This window comes from Trachypithecus francoisi, unplaced genomic scaffold, assembly GCF_009764315.1.
Source record: "Trachypithecus francoisi isolate TF-2019V2 unplaced genomic scaffold, Tfra_2.0 Lachesis_group0, whole genome shotgun sequence".
NCBI classification, from domain to species: Eukaryota; Metazoa; Chordata; class Mammalia; order Primates; family Cercopithecidae; genus Trachypithecus; species Trachypithecus francoisi.
The window spans coordinates 5428046-5448760 of record NW_022681453.1 but is presented as its reverse complement, the minus strand read 5'-3'; the positions used below and the strand labels follow the sequence as shown (position 1 = coordinate 5448760).

The 20715-nt window shown below is 35.3% G+C and overlaps 1 protein-coding gene across 1 annotated transcript in view; it reads left to right on the top strand.

The window, feature by feature from the left end:
• Positions 1–20715, top strand: part of RSRC1 (arginine and serine rich coiled-coil 1) — a 438117-nt gene that overhangs the window by 10782 nt on the left and 406620 nt on the right. The window contains exons 2-3 of the mRNA XM_033203207.1: positions 1036–1231; positions 2344–2469. Coding sequence (XP_033059098.1) covers positions 1038–1231; positions 2344–2469 — 320 coding nt within the window. The 5' untranslated portion in view covers positions 1036–1037. The remainder of the gene's footprint in view (positions 1–1035; positions 1232–2343; positions 2470–20715) is intronic.

Genomic DNA, 20715 nt, shown 5'->3' with positions numbered 1-20715 from the left:
AATATTAATTTTCTTATGTGCATATTTTCTTAAATTATCTCACTGGATATCATAGTAATGCTGTGATGAATATTTTAATGAATATATCCTTTAGATAATTTTTTCGACGTATTTGTAGAAATAGGGTTTCTCTGTCAAAAAAGCATCACCATTTTTAGATTATTATTCAATTGTGTACATATTTCTTAATGTGGATATAAATATATATGTGTATGTGTAATATACACATATAAATGTGGATATCTATTATATAATATCTATTATAGTTATGATATCTATTATATAATATCTATTACATCTTTTGAATTTAAATTATTGTTTTATTGCTTTCTAAAAAGATTATTTTACCACCTTATATAGGTATTAGCAGTATGTGAAGAGCTGACTGATTTCACGATAACCTCATCCACTTTAGTACTTTAGTTAATATTTTCTCCCCTAAGTTTCACAAGTGAAATGATGATTACAGTTCATTGTTTCAGTTTGTACTTTGTTGATGACTAATGAGGTTTTAGCTATTTAAAGATGTAGAATTTTCTGTTAGAAAAAAAATTCAACTCTAAGATAGTAAAATATCTTTTGTCATCAGGGAATGTGAGAATAAAGGAATAGTTGGTTGATTACTAAAGAAAATGTCATATAATTAATGAGAAATATAACTTAAAATATGAGACAATTGGTATAAAGAACTGTTGTCATGTCTTGTCAAGAAGCAAGGCACATAAACAATTTTACTTTAAAAATTTTAAAAGACTTTAAAAAATTTTACAAAGTTTTATAAAAAGTAGTACATTGAGGCCAGAAATGGTGGCTCATGCCTGTAGTCCCAGCACTTTGGAAGGCCTTGGGGGAGGATCGCGGGAGCCCGGACTTCCAGGTTACAGTGAGCTATTATTGTACTACTGCACTCCAGCCTGGGATACAAAGGGAGACCCTGTCTCTAAAATAAATAAATGAAATAAAAAATTAGTATATTGCATTTCATCCATTGTGCCACCATGTTAGAAATAATATTCTTCAAACTTACGCTTATAGAAATGGGACGTCGGTCATCAGATACTGAAGAGGAAAGCAGAAGCAAGAGAAAAAAGAAACACCGTAGACGGTCCTCCTCAAGCAGTTCTTCAGATAGTAGAACATACAGCCGAAAGAAAGGAGGAAGGAAATCAAGATCAAAGTCAAGATCCTGGTCCAGAGATCTTCAGCCTCGTTCACATTCTTATGATAGAAGGTGATTTTCATAATTTTAGTTTATACAGTAATGAGGATAACAGTCTTTAAAATTCATGTTTTTATATTTTTAATTTTGCTAGATGAAACATTTTTCTTTTACTAGCTATGTATTTATGAAAGTCTCAACCCAGAATTTTTTTTTCCACCAGGGCCAGTCAGTGGGTCTAGTGTTCTCAACCTTTGTCTATTCTTAGTAGGCAAATAGATACAAAGTGGTGTGGTTTTCTTTTTTAATTAAATTAAATTAATTCATTAATTAAATTTTTTTTTTTTGCGACGGAGTTTTGCTCTTGTTGTCCAGGCTGGAGTACAATGGCGCGATCTCAGCTCACTGCAGCCTCTGCCTCCCAGGTTCAAGCGATTCTTCCCAGCCTTCCGAGTAGCCGGGATTACAGACGTGTAGCACCATGCCCAGCTAACTTTATATTTTTAGTAGAGACAGGGTTTCACCATGTTGGTCAGGCTGGTGTCGAACTCCTGACCTCAGGTGATCTGCCCTCCTCGGCCTCCCAAAGTGCTGGGATTACAGGCATGAGCCAGTGTGCCTGGACTTAATTTTAAATTTTTTAGAGACAAGATCTTGATCTGTCACTCAGGCTGGAGTGCAGTGATGCAGTCATATCTCTTGGACTCAAGGATCCTCCCACCTCAGCTTCCTGAATAGCTGGGACTATAGGCATGTGCCACCATGCCTGGCTAAGTTTTTTTATTTTTATTTTTTGTAGAGACTTGGCCTTGCTGTGTTGCCCAAGCTGGTATTGAATTCTTGGCCTCAAGCGATCCTCCTGTCTCAGCCTCCCAACGTGTTGGGATTACAGGCATGAGCTACTGAGCCTGGCCTTGGTTTAGTTTTCATACCATATAATCTGATGATATTTGGAAAGATTCTAAGACCCCTTAATACCTTAATTAGTAGCTGATCCAATCACTAAGTTACGAATCAGTCATCTGACTGTTCAAGAAAAATAACATTTTAATTTATCTCTATTTGTTTCCAGGAAAGAGTGAGACAGTAAAAATGAGATGATTCTTTAGAATCTAGAAGATTTTTCCTTAATGCTCATAATAAAAATTTTTATGGCAATGATCTTTGATTATATTTTATTTCAGACGCAGGCATCGATCAAGCAGTAGCTCTTCTTATGGCTCCAGAAGAAAACGAAGTCGAAGTCGTTCAAGGGGTCGAGGGAAATCCTATAGAGCTCAGAGGTCTAGGTCGAAAAGCAGAACAAGAAGGTATGCCTTATTAAGTATTTATTGCTTTGTAACAGATTATTCCAAATTTAGCAATGTGAAAGCAACAATCATTTATTTTCTTATAATTATATAATTTTGACTGAGCTTAGCTGGCACTTATTTTTTTCTCACCTGGGGTCATTCATGCAGTTAGTCCTGTGATAGCTTGATTGGAACTGGATGGTCTGGTGTGGCCTCACTCATATGTCTTGCATTTGGTTCTGGCTATTGGCCGGGGTGTACATAGCTTCTTATTGTCCAGTAGGCTAGGTTGGGTTCCCTACCAATGCATGTGCATTCCCCAGACATGAGTTTACTAGTATTTTGTTAAGGATTTTTGCATCAGTATTCATCAGGGATTTTGGCTTGCAGTTTTCTTGTAATATATTTGTCTGGCTTTGGTATCAGAGTAATGCTGGCCTAATAAAATGAGTTTGGAAATGCTCCCTCCTTTTCAGTTTTTTGGAAGATTTTGAAAAGGATTGACATTAATTTCTTTTTAAATGGTGGAATTATGCAATGAAGCTATCTGCTCCTGGGCTTTTCTTTGTTAGAAGGTTTTTGCTTACTGATTCAATCTCCTTATTATTTATAGGTCTGTTAAGATTTTCTCTTCCTTCATGATTTAGTCTTGGTAGGTGGTATGTTTCTAGGAATTTATCCACTTCTTCTAGGTTATCCAGTTTATTAGCATTCTTAGTAGTTTATAATCCTTTCGATTTTTGTGGCGTCAGTTGTAATGTCTGCTATTTCATTTCTGATTTTAGGTAGACTTCTTGGTAATTTAGGCTTCTGGCAATTTTTCTTTTTCTCTTTTTTTTGGAAATGAGGTGTTACGCTGTCACCCAGGCTTGGGCGTGTTGGTGCAGTCAGCTCACTGCAGCCTCAAACTCCTGGGCTTAATGATCTTCTCGCCTCAGTCTCCTAAGTGGCTAGAACTACAAGCATACACCACTAGGCCTGGCTGACTTTTTAAAATATGTTTTGTAGAAGTCAGTCTTACCATATTGCCCAGGCTAGCCTCCAACTCCTGGTGTCAACTGGTCCTCCCACCTTATCCTCCCAAAGTGCTGGCATTATAGGCATGATCTACCTTGCCCGGCCTCATTTTCTCTTAATCCAAGTAAGTACTTGTTAATTTTGTTGTTGTTTTTCAAAAAACTCTTAGTTTTGTTGATTTTTTCCCTAAAGTTTTTCTGCTTTTCTATTCTCTATTTTATTTATTTTTTTCTCTAATCATTTTTATTTTCTTTATTTGGAAAATTTTTGGTTTAATTTGTTCTTTATTTAGTTCCTTGAAGTATAAAGTTAGATTGATATGAGACTTTTCTTTTTTTCCTAAATGTAGGTGTTCATGCTAAAACTTTCCTCAGTATTGCTTTTGCTGTTTCTCTTAAGTTTTACTATGTGTGTTTGTGTTTTAATTTGTCTAAAGGTATTTTCTAATTTCTCTTATGATTTCTTCTTTGATATATTTGGTTGTTTAAGAGTGTGTAGTTTAATTTCTACATATTTGTGGATTTTCTGATTTTTCTGCTGCTGTTGATGTCTAGTTTCATTTCTTTGTGTTTCGAAAAGATACTTGCTATGATTTCGGTCTTATTAAATTTGTTAAGACTTGTTTTGTGGCCTAACATGAAATCTATACTGGAGAATGTTACATGTACACTTGAGAAGAATGCATATTTTGCTACTGTTGTGTGAAGTGTTCTGTGTATGTATGTTAGGTCTAATTCATCTGTAGTGTTGTTCAAGTCCTCTTATGTCTTATTTTTCTATCCATTATTGAAAGTGGAGTACTGAAATAGCCTACTATTACAATGTTACTAAATATTTCTCCCTTCCATTTTGGCAATGTTTGCTTTATATATTTGGGTGCTCTAGTGTTAAGTGCATATATATATTTATAATTGTTATATATTCCAGAATAATGACCCATTTATCATTATATAATTATCTTTTTTTCTTCTGACAGTCTTTGACTTAAAGTCTATTTTGTCTTATATAAGTATGGCCACTTCTGCTCTTTTTTGGTACCATTTGTATGGATCATCTTTTTCAGTATATGTGTGTCTTCACATCTAAGGCACATCTTTTGTAAACAGCATATACTGTAGTTGTATCTTGTGTGTATGATTGTGTGTTTTGAAAAATTCATTCAGCTAATCTGTGTTTTGTTTGGAGAGTTTAATCCGGTTACATTTACAGTAATTACTGATGGGGAAGGACTTACTGTTACCATTTTGTTGATTGTTTTCTGCCTTATAGCTATTTTGTCTCTCATGTCTCCTGCTGCCTTCTTTTTTGTTTTGTTGATTTTTGTATTGACATGCTTTGATTTTTTTTCTCATTTTATTTTGTGTATGTTCTGTAGGTATTTTCTTTGTGGTTGCCATGAGGCTTATACAAAACATCTATTTTAAGTTGGTAATAAGCTTTGATTGTATACAGAAATACTATTGTATATTTCTCCACTTCTATTTTATGTTATTGATATCACAGTTTACATCTTATTGTGTCCATTAATATCATTTATAGTTACTGCTATTTTTTATGCTGTCATATTTTCAATTCTATATCTGAATTAAAAATGTTTTACATACCACCATTACAGTGTTACCATACTCCGTACTTGTGTATATAATTACCTTTGCCAGTGAGCTTTATGTTTTCATGTACTTTTGTGTTGCTGTCTAGTGTCGTTTCATTTCCACTTGCAAGACTCCTCTTAGTATTTCTTGTAAGGCACGTCTGGTAGTGAAGAACTCCCTTTGCTTCTGTTTATCTGGGAAGGATTTGATTTGTCTCTTGTTCTTTTAGAACAATTTTGCTGGATATAGTATTCTTGATTGATGGTTTTTTTTTTTCTTTCAGCACTTTGAATATATCACCTGATTCCTTTCTGGCCTGTAATGTTTCCACTGCAAAATTGCTGAAATCTTATGAAAGCTCCCTTGTATATGACAACTTACTTTTGCTGCTTTCAAGATTCTCTCTTTGCCTTAAACTTTTGTTGATTTGATTATAATGTGTCTATGTGGGCCTCTTTTACTTCACCCTTGAAGTGAAAGGATGAAGTCATTTGAACTTCTTAAATTTGGGTGCCTATTTGCTTTCTCAGATTTGGGAAATTTTTGGCCATTATGTCTTCAAATAAGCTCTCTGTTCATTTCTGTTTCCTCTTCTGTAACTCCACAATAAACTCCCTGTTTTTTTCTCTATCTTCTTCTATAACTCCCATAATATGTATATTGGTCTGTTTAATGATGTCTTATAGTCCCTTAGGCTTCCTTCACTTTTCTTTATTCTTTTTCCTTTTGCTTCCCTTACTCAATAATTTTAAATTGATGTTTCTTTGTGTTTTCTGATTTTGTTCTTCTGCTTGACTACATTTGCTATTGAACCTCTCTAGTGAATTTTTCAATTCAGTTATTGTATTCTTCAGCGTTAGCATTTTTGCTTTTTTAAATGTAATTTCTCTTCATTGATAGTCTTGTTTTTGTTTATACTTTGTTGTCTTGACTTCGTTTAGTTGTGCATCTGTGTTCTTTCTTGGATCATTGAGCTTTAAGACAACTATTTTCATTTCTTTGTCAGGTAATTTATAGATCTCAGTTTCTTTGAGGTTGGTTTCTGGCAATTTATTTGGTTCCTTTGATTGGGATAGGTTTCTTCTTTCTTTGACTGCCTTGTGATTTTTTTTTTTGGCTGAGTTTTATGCAGTTTTAAAAAACAGCTGCCTTTCCTAGTCTTTATGGACTGGCTTCTTATGGGGAACGTCCTTCACCAGTTAGCTTTTTTCAATGTACACCAGCTTCCTCATCAGCACCCTTTAGCAGGTGAGAGATACCATTCCCTCTGGTAGCTCTCCAAAATGCTGGAATATTTGAAGCATGTACTTCACTCTTCTCTCTTACTTCTGATGAAGAAACAAGTTGGATGACTTTTCCTGATCGTCCTGAGTCATCCCAGTCTCTATCTTTGGTACTGCTGGCCCTCTGGTGCCACAGCATCTGTTTCTGTTCTCTTTTGCTTTTGTTGGCACCCAGATATTTAACCTATGCTGTTTCCATTAGTGCTCCAGGCAAGACAGAAACCCATCCCTTGGGTGGCCCTCAGAAAAGTCAGAATGTTGGACTTACGTTTCGTGCTTCTGTTTTCCCCAGTCCGTTACCCCAAAAGCCATGAGCTGAACTGAGGTTTGCTGACCTTAGAGAGAGTCAGGTAAAGTAAAATGGTTCTTACTTATTTCAGTGAGGCTGTACTTGGCTTTGAGCTCACCTGGAGTACTGCAACTTCTTAACTGTTTTTTGAAGTTCAATACAGGTGTTTTGGTTTGTATATTATTGTTTTATCAGTGCCTTTCTCGGGGAATGAGGGCTGGGATATCCTATTCTGCCATTTGCCATTGTCATTCTCAAGTTAACTTTTTTTTGTTTCTTACAGGCTTTTTCTAACCTTTATTTTAAACTAATTTTAGACTAACAGAAAAGCTGCAAAAAATAATAGAGAATTTCCTTATACCCCTCATATCACCTCACCTGGTACAATAATCAAAAGCAGGACTTTAACATTGATACAGTTCTAGTAACTAGGCTATAAATCTTATCAGTTTTCTCATAACATTCTTTTTCTGCTCCAGGATCCTATCCAGGATTCTATATTGGATTTAGTTGTTAATCTCTTCTTAGTCTCCTCCAGTCTATGAGAGTTCTTCCTCCAAAGATGAGTCTGTGTTTGTCTTTCATGACTTTGGCACTTTTGAGGAATAATGGCGTTTATTTTGTAGTTTGCCCCTCAACCTGAGTTTGTGTGATGTTTTCTCATGATTAGAGTGAGCTATGCTTTTTTGGCAAGAATACGAGAGAAATGACATCGTGTACTTCTTATTGCATCATATCAAGGGGTCTGTGATACTGCTATGTCATAGTGGTGTTAACCTTGATCATGTAGTTAGGGTGCCAGGTTTCGCCTGTGAAGTTACTATCTTTCCTTTTGTAGTTAATAGGTATCTTGGGAGAGATATTTTCTAACTATAAATATTCTGTGCTTCTCCTCAACCTTTCACTTACTAACTTTAGCATCTCTCAGTGGTTTTCTTCTATAGCAGTTACTTTGGGGTTTGCCTGATGATTCAGATTAATTTTTGTGTATCGTATGAGATGGGGGTTAGGTTCAATTATTTTCTTCATATGGAGATCTAGCACCATTTCCTTCCTTCCTTCCTCCCTTCCTTCCTCCCTTCCTTCCTTCCTTCCTTCCTTCCTTCCTAGTATCTCTCTGTCGCTGAGGCTAGAGTGCAGTGGCACAATTCTCGGCTCACTGCAACCTCCATCTCCTGGGTTCAAGCGATTCTGGTGCCTCAGCCTCCCAAGTGGCTGGCATTACAGGTGCCTACCACCACGCCCAGCTAATTTTTGTAATTTTAGGAGAGATGGGCTTTCACCATGTTGGCCAGGCTGGTCTTGAACTCCTGACCTCAAGTGATCCGCCCGCCTTGGCCTCACAAAGTGCTGGGATTACAAGCCTGAGCCACCGCGCCTGGCCGGTCTAGCACTATTTTCTTACTGAGTAGTCTTGGTACCTCTGTCGAAAACCAACTAACTATATGAATGTGACTCTTGTTTCTGGATTGTTTGTTTGGTTCCATTCCTTTGTCTGTTTTTATACTAGTCTTACACGATTTTGATTACTTTGGCTCTATAGTAAGTCTTAAAGTTAGATGTTATTGTTTACATTTCATATAAATTTTAGAATCAACTTGACAATTTTGTCAAAAGCTTGCTGGAATTTTGATTGGGTGTTTATTGAATCAGTAGACTAGGAGTATTGACATCATAGAATGTTTCAATTTATGAACATGTTGTATCTCTCCATTTATTTTGCTTTTCTTTAGTTTCTCAAACAGTATTATGTAGTTTTCATTATAGTGGTTTTACACATTGTCACAGACAGGGCACCTGTGACAAGATACTGTGTGACATAAATTTCTTACAGTTCTGGAGCCTGGGAGGTTAGGGTTAAGGGTAACAGCATGGTCTAGTTCTGGTGAGGTCCCTCTTTTAGGTTGACAGATGGCTGTCTTCTTGTGTCCCATGTTACATTTTGGAGAGCATAGAGAGGAAGCAAATTTTCTCTTATCTCTTCTCAGAAGGCCATGAATCCTATCACGAGGGCTCCACTCTCATGACCTAATTACCTCCCACCAGACCCATCTTCAAATACCATCACATTAGTCAGTAGGGTTTCAGCATATGAATTTTTGAGGACACAAACATTCAGTCTATAGCATACATATTTTATTAAATTTATTTCCATATTTTTTGACACTATTGAAAATGGAATTATTTTAACATTTTATTTTCCAATTATTTGTTGAGTACAGGTTGAATATTCTTTATCTAAAATACTTAGGACCTAAAGTGTTTTGGATTTTGGATTTTTTCAGATTTTGTAATATTTACATATACATAATGAGATGTCTTGGGGATAAAAATCACATCTAAACACAAAATTTATGTTTCCTATATACCTTATACATATAGCCTGAATAATTTTAAACAATATTTTAAATTATTTTGTGTGTGAGACAAAGTTTGTGTACATTAAACCATCAGAAAGCAAAGGTATCAGATATGGGTTTTCCACTTGTGGCATCATTCTGGCACTCAGAAAGTTTCAGAGTTTGGAGTATTTTGGATTTTTGGATTAGTGTATATAGAAATATGAGTAATTTTGTACATGTATATAATATGTTTTGTACCTTTTATATTTTACATATTTTATATGTTTAGTTTGTATCCTGTAACCTTTCTACTCTTATTAGCCATAGAAGATATTTTCAAGATAGCTTAAGATTTTCCATGAAGACAATTAATTACCTGAAAAATGAGTTTTACATCTTGTTAAAATTGTTTGCTATTTCTGTAGTTTTCTCGGCTCATTGCAGTGTCTAGGTTCTACTATGCTGAAGAAAAGTGATGAGCGTGGGCAAACTTGCTTTTTTTCCTATCTTAGGAGGAAAGTATTCAGTCTTTGGCTTTTAAATATATGTTAACTGTAAGTTTCTTGTGGTTGCCTTTTATAAGACTGAAGAAGAATACCACCGTATTTCTTATTTGCTGGGAATTTTTAGTACCAATCACTGTTGGTTTTTGTTAAAAGCTTTTTCTTTATCTAGTGGGATGATTAGGTTTATTTTTGAATACATTTTCATCTTTTTTTATTGTCACTTATCTCTTGATTTTTTGTCTGACTTTGTTAGTCATTTCCATGTACTGAAGACCCCTGGTCAGCGTGATTTTCGTTTTATTGCCTACTGTGGAATTGAAGTAATGTGGATGTGTTCATTTTGTACCATATCCAAAACACCCATTGTGTGTGGGTGGCATTGAGGGATTTGAAGTGACAGATATACTCATGAACTTGGTACTCCCAGACAAATATTTCCTGTTGCTATTTACTCTCCGAGGTCTTTTGCATGAATATTTTTTCTTTCATAGTGGTATACTTTGCTTTTGATTCAAGACATCAAATTGAAGACATTTTACAAATATGACATGAGGTAATTGTTGCCTCAGATGATTTCTTGAAACTGTACACCTGTAGACTACAAGTGTAAAGGGTGTTAGGGAAGAGATCAATTATTATATATTAGAGAAAATTAGGAAAATTTCTCTTAAAAATGTATTAGAAGTAGAACAAGTAACAGATATTTATTAATTTGAAAAAGTAATATAATTTTAGAAAATGCACTTATCTAGTAAAATAATATACATTATACATTGTTAAGGCCAGCATAAATGCTATTGTTTTCGTAAGAAGTCATTTTATTTTATTTTATTTTATTTATTCATTTGAGACAGTGTGTTGCTCTGTCACCCGGGCTGGAGTGCAGTGGTGCAATCTTGGCTCACTGTAGCCTCTACCTTCTTCACTCAAGGGATCCTCCTATCTCAACCTCCTGAGTAGCTGGGACAACAGGTGCACATCACCACACGCAGCTAATTTTTGTATTTTTTGTGGAGTTGGGGTTTCACCATGTTGCCCAGGCTGGTCTCAAATTCCTGAGCTCAAGCGATCACCCTGCCTTGGCCTCATGAAATGCAGGGGTTACAGGTATGTGCCACCCTGCCCGGCCAAGAAACCATTTTAATTATTATTTCTTTGTATTACATACTAGAACATACTTGTGAATTTACTTCTCATTTATCATATTTTAGTGGTTTAACAGACTTTTACATAAGGCTTAATTATCATTTCTTCATGCTTTTATCTGAGGAACAAAGGACCGCATGTCTGATGATATTTTTCTGGTACCCTTTTCTCAATTATTGGGTAGAAAGATTGGACTACATTTTAACAATGTAGTATTCTTTATGTTATTCCTTCAACTTGAAAAATGCTGAGTGTTTTGAACTTTAAAATTAGGTTTGCCTCTTTAAAATTGCAAGATTGCTATTCCTTTCTTGTGACAGTGACCACGTGATCCCTATTCACATAACATCTAAGTAGTAAATATCTGATAATCACAATTAATTTTATACTGGATGAGTTATCCTTTCCTTGTTTTTGTAGTTTTTCCTTTTCTCAAATATTACAATTATTGTATTGCACTATTAAATTTTACAGCTATTTTCTAATGAATGAACAAAGTCAGATCCCCTTCAGAATTCATTTATTGGTAATCCTTCAATTTGTCCATGAACAGCAAGAAATCTTTGGCAACTCTATTAGAAAATGATTGAGTATATAGGCCCAGTATGTTGGGATCAGCCTAGAAATAGACTTAAATGTAGTTTTGTTCTTGAAAATCCTCTGGTTTTGAGATGAGCATAGACTTTGACTTCTGGAATGAACGGATATCTGGAAAATAGAAGATGAAGTAAGAAGAGAATTTCTTTAAGGAAAATATGAATGTTACATTTATTCTAACTCATTTTTATTGTGAATGTATTGAATGTCCCTTTCATATCCAAATGTAATATGAAAAACTAATTTATTGTTTAAAGTTTAAACTATGCATAAAACAGTTATTAAATTTTAAATTGTGGATCACTTTAATGAAAACATTTTAATATCTAATTATGAAAATTATAGAAATGATACAGTTGATTTTCTATTTTTATTTTATTCTTTTATTAGCCTATTGATCTTTATTTTGTCTTGTATCTGAAAATGAGAACAAAATATGTGCTTAGAGAGCAATTATTTATTTTATTGAGGACATATCTTAAAAGTCAAGAAGTGAAGCTGCTTGGTAATGCTATAAATTTAAAACTGTCCTACAGCAAGACAGTATGATGCAAATATGACTAAATAAGATCACAAACTGAATTTCAGTGAAACAACCAAGATTTACATTAAATTAGGAATTTTAAAACCGATTTAGTTTGTTTTACTGAGCATTTGCTTAATAACATTTTGCCTTCTTGCAATCTTTTTAAAGACAATAATTCGTCTGTGAAATGCAGGCATATCTTCAGTAGAAAAATTGAAAGCAACAGCTCACTTTCTGAAACCACACACATATAGCGATATAAAGAAATATTTCAGCTCTACAAAATTTAATAAATCATCCCATTTCCTAATTTGATCATATTAGATGCTGATGTGGAAGAAGCATTTCAAATACCATCTTCTCATTAATATACATCAGTCTGGGGAATAGAATGGAATACTTATGCAGAGATGTCACAGTTACTGTTTCTTAGTTTACTAAGTGGAACAGGTTGAAGTGATTCTGGGTGCTATTTGTCAATGTCTTGTTAAAATGGTTTGGGTCGAGTTATGGAGTCCAGAAAGACGGCGGCTGATAAATCAAAAGTGGATTGAGTGGACAGGAGGCAGTGATTGATACTGTGACAGGATATGAAGAAAGGAACCTTGATACAAGCATGCATGATATTGAATATGAGAAAGAAAATGGCCCTGCAGTATGGATATTATTCAAGGAAATGAGAATAATAATATCAGCCTGAAAATATTGCTGAGTGAAGATTAGGATAGTTCTTATTAGAGCATAATACTTTACTAGGATAGTAGGGATGAAATTATGTAAATATTTATGGGAGAAGAATATTTTAACCTATGACTGAAGACTCTTTAATGATTATTTATCATTTAAAGTAGTTTTAGCTTCGTTTTTTCCTAGCTAATTATTATGCCATGTATTTATAAGCATCCTAACTAGTAAATTAAACAAATATTTTTCTTTTAGATTATTTCAAAGATCATCTACCTTTACAATGTGCTTTTATACAATAATAGTATTCAGAGACTAAACTTGTGTAAATAGTGTTTTACTATCAGTTGGTTTTGACTTAGAAAATTACATTGTTAACTTGAAGTGAAAAATCTTCATGGCATAGTTTGCAGCATCCTTTAGATTAGTCATTTTGAATGGCAAATGAAAGATCCCTGCCAGATGAGCCATTTCACAAAGATCAAGGCTATATATACTGAATATTCTTTTGCGGAATTATCAGTGAAATGTTAGTTGATGTCACGGAGTTCTTGGTGGGAATCTTTTGATTAGTCTGACTTTTGTCCTTGGCAATGTGTAACTAGGAAGAACTTTCTTTTGCTCTCTCACTCTAAGAGTTCTGTATCTAACACTGGCAGAAAAAGAGGTTCTTTGGAAAGGTATTCAATTAACTTTTAATTATATAGTCTATGAGAGACAAAGAGATGTGGAGTTGTCACATAATTGTAACCATAATATTTGATTTTTATGTAGTGTCTTGTCATCTTAAGTACTTAACACTATAGCACAATTTTTGTTAAGTGTGTAAAACATTTGAAATGAGGCACTGAAATATTTACCCAGGTGACTTACATCAGTAGCGATTAATTTATTGATAATTTTTTTCTAGCTTTTAATAAAGAGTCTGGTAAATGTGTATAATACCTCTAAATTCCTTAAAACTAATTTAATTACATAAAAGTTGTTATTTTTGGTTTATCACCTCAATATTTGATGAACCAAAATACTGTACCAGCTAAATAACATAATATTTGAACTTAGTGTAAGTTCTTAACTGTGCTGTTTACTGCCACATGTTGTTTTGTGAGGCTCAGAATGTGTTTTGAATATTAGCAGAAGAAAAATAGTCATTTCCAAATTATAGTGTATTTTTTTTTTTTGAGACATAATCTTGCTTTGTCACCCAGGCTAGAGTGCAGTGGCGTGACCTCGGCTCACTACAACGTTCATCTCCTGGGTTCAAGTGATTCTCCTGCCTCAGCCTCCTGAGTAGCTGGGATTACAGGCGTGCACCACCACACCCAGCTATTTTTTAGTAGAGATGGGGTTTCACCATGTTGGCCAAGCTGGTCTTGATCTCCTGACCTCAAGTGATCTGCCCGCCTTGACCTCCCAAAGTGCTGGGATTATAGGCATGAGCCGCTGCGCCTGGCCTATAGTGTAAATTTTTAATTTTTTTTTTTTTGTTGTTGTTTTTTTTCTGGAGTTTTCCCTCCCATTTTTTTCTTTACATGGTAGCCAAAATGCAATGCAAAATGCAAATCTGATAGGACCTCCTTTATTTCAGTGGTTTAAAATAAAACCCAAAATGTTGACAAGGCTTTAAGTCCCTTTGTGATCTGACTCCTTCCTGCCTTTTCAATCACATCTTTCCAATGCTAGTCATACTTGCAGTGTTTAAACAGTTTTCTTTTCCTGTCTAAGGACCCTTGAACATGTGGTTGGTTGCCTCTGCTCAAAATGTACTTTTCTCCCACTCATGATCTCTAATTAATCTTTTAGGTCTTTACTTAAAGACATTTCCTTAGGCTGGGTGTGGTGGTCACGCCTGTAATCCCAGCACTTTGGGAGGCTGAGGCGGGCCAATCACCTGTGAGTTTGAGATCAGCCTGACCAACTTGGAGAAACCCTGTCTCTACTAAAAATACAAAATTAGCCAGATGTGGTGGCAGGTACCTGTAATCCCAGCTACTGAGGCTGAGGCAGGAGAACCACTTGAAGCTGGGAGGCAGAGGTTGTGGTGAGCCAAGATCATGCCATTGCACTCCAGCTTGGGCAACAAGCACGAAACTCTGTTTCAAAAAAAAAAAAAGACATTTCATTGGAGGGCCTTCTCTGTTCATCTGGACATAGATATTTTCTCTCATTATACACAGTACTTATAGCTTATAACCCAGGATTGCATGGTAAAGCAGAGCCTGCTTTGTCAAGGAAACATGGATATGCACGCTCTTACTCATTTTCGACTTATAGATTGAGCTGTAAGCTTGATCATAATCACTCCCCACTTAATTTTCATTTCTACCATGTAGAAACTAATTTTAAATTATAGGAGGTGGCATTAAAGACAAATTAGAGAAAACATGGAAAGAGCTCTGAATCAGCCTGAGTCTCAGTATCTTCATCTATAACGTATTATACTCATTCTAGTTCTAATTTGATTCTAAATTACATGATAATAAGTTTCATAATGTATATTATTTAAATTATTTTAAAATATCATTTTTAAGTTTTTTTTAAAAAACTAATTAGATGTACCTACTATTTTGCCATGTTACCATGCTCTAAAAGAGTTATAATTAAATCCACTAAAAGCAACTGAACAATTACATTGATGCCATTGCTTGCTTGGTAAGCTTCTACTTGCTTCCCTGCAGAGCTCATTTGCACTGAGCTAAATTCTTATTCTGTTGTATATTTGTACTGAAAATGCTTTTTGTATGTGAGTTGTTGTTTATCTGATTTATAGCTTTCAGAGGTGGCTGTGAGGTCTTATAGAGGTACAGAATTTTTAGGGCTAAAAGGTTATTTTATACTATTTCTTTAAGGTGAGGAAGCTAAGACTAGAGAAGATAAGGTGAGCAAGTAATGGGGGCAGAAATGGTGCCCTTCAGTGTGTGGTGACTTTATGACTTTTCTTTTTGCACAGTGTTTTTTCTTTTTTTTCCTTTCCCCCTCCAGTTTTTCAGTGGGTGTGGAGATCATGCAGGATCAATAGAGAAAATGAGAAAATTATGGACGAGCAAAACTGGGCAACATTGTTCTTGGACAGATAGTCTGAAAGTGAGCCATTTGCTTGAGGATAATAAGCTGAGTTTGTAAAATGGGTCACACATATAAGTACAAGAGGTTATCAATTCAAGTCCAAAAAATCTGCTCTGTTCTTGTAAGGACACTGTTAAATAAATGTGTGTTTCTATCTTTCTTTCATTTACCTGAGGTAGTCCATTTTAATAAAATACATCCAAAATAAAGAAGCCCAGACCATGGGTCTAACCATGTATGCAGTTCACTTTTATTCAGGTCACTATTTATTTTCATTATTTCCTCAACTGGAACGAGCAGCACTTTTACATTGACATGCAAAACATATGGATTTTTGATTATTAAACCAATTGAATTAGTAAGCTCATTTAAAAAATTGGGTACTGTCCCCTCACCTCACTTTCTACTTCTCAGTCAAGTTGCTTTAATTAGGATTTTAATATAACATGTAATCTGAATTTGGCAAAAAGTGAACTGTTAAGTATTATTTAGAAATCAACAAATTTTCAAATAAAAGATTCAGTGATTAATATTGAATAAAACATTTTATGGAGATCTATAATACTGAGCCAATTAAATACATATATATATATATAAATATATAAAACACTATTCTTTTGCTATTTCGCTTTAAGATGATGCCCTTGCAGTTTTTAGGTATTTTTAATCAGTTTTAAGGCTTTAAAGTCAAAATTCATTGTTTAGATCCAAAAGGAATATTGTAAAAATTGATTAGTTGACCTTATTTCCAAAAATTAGTAGATTCAGAATACTGAAGTTCTTAGTTGGCAGAAGAACTCTATTGTCTAGTGAGAAAATAGATGACTTTTTCTTTTTTTTTTTTTTGAGACGGAGTCTTGCACCTGTCGCCCAGGCTGGAGTCCAGTGGCACAATCTCGGCTCGCTGCAGCCTCTGCCTCCTGGGTTGAAGCGATTCTCCTGCCTCAGCCTCCGGAGTAGCTGGGATTACAGGCACCTGCCACCACGCCTGGCTAATTTTTGTATTTTTCATGGAGACGGGGTTTCGCCATGTTGACCAGGTTGGTCTCGAATTCCTGACCTCGTGATCCTCCTGCCTCAGCCTCCCAAAGTGCTGATTACAGGCTTGAGCCACTGTGCCCAGTCCTAGATGACTTTTTCATAGGTGTTTTTTCCCCCAACTTTTTAATTGCAGTGCCATTTTAGTTCTTCACATCGTGACTCACATTGGAGCCCTTTGTTGCCCAGATGCAACTAGGGACCAGATTTCCAACTGGGATGGCAACCACATTGTGGAGACCTCTGGTTGGGGGCTCCTGAATTGACTGAATGTACCCTTTATTGCTTAGCTAAGTTAGAGCTACTTTTCTGTTTTTCAGGGGCCATGACCCCAAACCAGCTGAGTGGATGATCTGTCCATGTTGAATTTCCATGGCTCCTCTTCATAACCAGACAGTGACTGCACGGCTTTCTGCAATATTTAGCACAGTATCAAGTTGGAGACATTTAATATGTGCTTCTGGTTTAGGTGATTTTGTTTTGGCAGTACCAAATTTCTTGCTATTTCTTGTGCCTCATTTATGCAGAGTGACGGAAAGATTGAGAGAATTCCATGTGGGGTGTGCTTTGTTACCTGGGCAGAGCCCAGCCCAGAGTTTACCAAGGTGGCTTGACATAAGCACTACTATTAGATTTAACTAACTACTAAGCACTTTTATTGGGCGGCTCCTTGAATGTGGCACACACTTAAATGTAGTCCCTACTCTGAATGAACTTATTGTCATAAGATTTCCTTTTTATTTTGTCTCTATATCTTTGTTTACTTATTCTTTTCCATCATTGTGTTATAACAAACTATAGAAAATAATGTTTCCTATATTCCATCATGCATGCAGGAGGAAAAGGGTAATTCATTAAGTTAAAATTATTTCCCCAGCTCATTCCTGTGAAATTGCAGAATTGTAGAATCTTGCCAAAAAATTGATAATAGTTACTTAAAATATTTAAGCGTTTTAAAAGTAGGTAAACTTGTGTGTTTTATGGTGGTGTTGATTTTAAGTAAATAATTCCTTAATTATGCTCTTTACTTTCATTTTGTTTAGTCTGTGTTTCACTCATTGTTTGGTGAGAAAGGGTCTAGATCTATTTATAAATCTGTCTCTTAAAAGATCATCATATTTGTTCTGTTTTCTAAAAACACTGCGTAATATTTGATGAGATTTTCTTCTAGTACTTTCAATAATTTTTTGAGAATGAATATTTGATTTTGGCCGGACACGGTGGCTCACACCTGTGATCCAAGCACTTTGGGAGGCTCAGGCAAGTGGATCACCTGAGGTCAGGAGTTCGAGACCAGCCTGGCCAACGTGGTGAAACCCCGTCTCTACTAAAAATACAAAAATTAGCTGGGCATGGTGGTGGGCATCTATAATCCCAGCTACTCAGGAGGCTAAGGCAGGGCAGGAGAATCGCTTGAACCTATGAGGTAGAGGTTACAGTGAGCTGAGATCGTGCCACTGCACTCCAGCCTGGGCGACAGAGCAAGACTTAGTCTAAAAAAAAAAAAAAGTTTTATTTTAATAAGCATGTTTATCTTGTGGGTGCTGCAAGCCTACAACTACATCAGGAAGTACAAAGAGTACCATATGAAACTGCGTATTAAATTGTATGTTCCTAATGGTGGTGAACTTCAGTAACTTCTTGTGTATGTTTAATACTTAGAATAAAGTGCATTCACAGAGACATGAAATTAATAGCTAATGATGCTTTTTACTGAATCCAATTAGTTTTTTTTTTTTTTAAAGATGGAATCTCGCTCTGTCACCCAGACTGGAGTGCAGTAGCATGATCTCGGCTCACTGCAACCTCCGCCTCCCAGGCTCAAGTGATTCTCTTTTCTCAGTCTCCCCAGTAGCTGAGATTACAGGCGTGTGCCACCACACCTGGCTAATTTTTGTATTTTTAGAAGAGACAGGGGTTTCCCCATGTTGGCCAGGCTGGTCTTGAACTTCTGATCTCAAGTAATCTGCCCGCCTTGGCCTACCAAAGTGCTTGGATTTACAGGCGTGAGCCACCATGCTGGGCCTGAATCCAGTTAGTCTTTTTTTTTTTAAATTAAATATGGGAGGGACATTTTGCATTCTAATCTTTCTTCCAAAGATTTATGTTGAAATACATGGTAAATTTTTTCCTCACAGGATTATTGTGACAAGAAGTTGCAAAATAACCTATTAGCATTCTCTACTCTATAAATTTTATTCTTCTCCAAACTAGAGATTTTGGGGTTTTCATTGGTTCTGTTTTTTGTGAAATAATCTATGTTCACCCTCTATCGCTACCTGTTGCCTTTGGAATCTGGGTATTTTGAGCCAATTACCTTGCAGCATTATTTTCAGGCTGTAGATTTAAAAGTTTTACAGTTCACTTTCATATGGGAGGCCCCCAGCCCTTGCCTTTCTAAAAAATTTCTTTTCACTTACATGGATTGTCTGGCTCTTGTTAAGAGATTGTTTTATATAAAATAGACTTAGGTAGTATTTTGTTTTCTGTTTCTGATATGCACTCTGCTAATGGCCACTATTACTGTTGGCCTTTCTAACTGTAACAGCACATTGGACATGTTACTCTTCAGGAAACGGTATATAATGACTCCCAGATCTCTTTCCAGAGCTCTTTTATTTTATAAGTATAATAATCTCTTCTCATTTATGAGTTTGCCTTATTTGAAATTCAAATCTAATGTAGATTTACTTCTGTACTGTATATGTTTTTCAGAAAAAATATGCTGGACATATGAGTCACTTGTTTCTACCTTTGTTCTTCTGCCAGTTTCCTCTTAGGTGATTGGTCATATATATACTAAGTATCATGAAAATGTGTTATATCTTATCATTGTGCTATGTGTACTACCATGTGGTATTTGTAGCCTTTATGATATTGGGCAAGAAAAGATTAAAAAGAAACATTGTTTATGCTGTTAGAGATATTACTGCCCAGGTAAATGTCTAGTAGTGTTACATAAAGGAAAAGACTCTTCCTGCTAGAGAAGATTTAAAATGACTCTCCCACAATCAAGCTTGAGGAATATTGACTATGGAAGCAAAGCTCAGGCTAAATACCAGAGAGCTGTAGTATCAGGAAGCAGTTTTATGAATTTATAAAACTGGTAACTAACATTTTGCCTCAAATATTTTTTAAAAATCAAAGCTTTTGTAGAAATTAATAGGTTTGGATGTGTTTTTAAAGTCTCTATTTTGAGAAAATGTATAAGCAGAGTCTAAGAATGGACCTTCAGATGAGGTGTGAATGAATTATTGTAGCCAATAATGAAGTGTAAAGAGACTTTCAAAAGAAGTCCATAGCTTCCATTCCACACTTTATCCAAAGGATGGAGAAAATTCCAGGTTTTTTGGCTCCTGGCAGGAAAATCTGGTTTGTGGTTGATTCTTATCCTTTCTTGGGTCACATCAGGTATAAAGTGTGGTGTCAAAGGGTGAATCTGATGAGAAGCATGGATCCTCTTTACATACAATTTCATGTATTTACATGCATAATTTTGCATGTTCTTTAACAGGATTCACAGAAGTCCTAAAACTCCACGGACCTCCTGATTAAGGACACATTTATACTAATGTGAGAAATATTCAGGCAGCTTTTAGAATTAAACTTAAATGACTATGACTATGCAGGTATAAATATCTATGAGCTAAGGGAGATGGCAGGTCCTTCCCAGTAACTACATCCTTTCCTTCTTATTTTAGCCCCATGTATTTACCTATTTCATCTTAACTTCTAATACTACTTAAGAGTGTAGCTTATTACCAGTTTAGGGTAGAGAAATGCCATTGGTAGCTATTTAGTGTCTTCTTTGTTCCCTGTGTTTCATTTTAGGGAATATAAAGCATTTGTGAACCATTATAGATTGTCTTGCAATCTCATTAAAAAATTAGGTTATGAGTTCCTTATCTAAGATTTCTCCTACCATGTGGATTTATAAGAACTTAATCCTCATAATTTGAAAATTTTATTATCCATTAAATCTATTATATTATGCTTACCTTCGTTGTAGATTTTTATTTCTTTGTATATATCTCCCTAGTTTTTCTAACTGTTGATCTTTGTTAGTACTGACATTTCTCGTCATCTTCATATTAGAACATTTCAGTATTGTTTCTTGTTCTAGATAACTTATAAAAATATTAAGTGGGTTGATCCTGTAGCCATCTTGGAATGGTTCA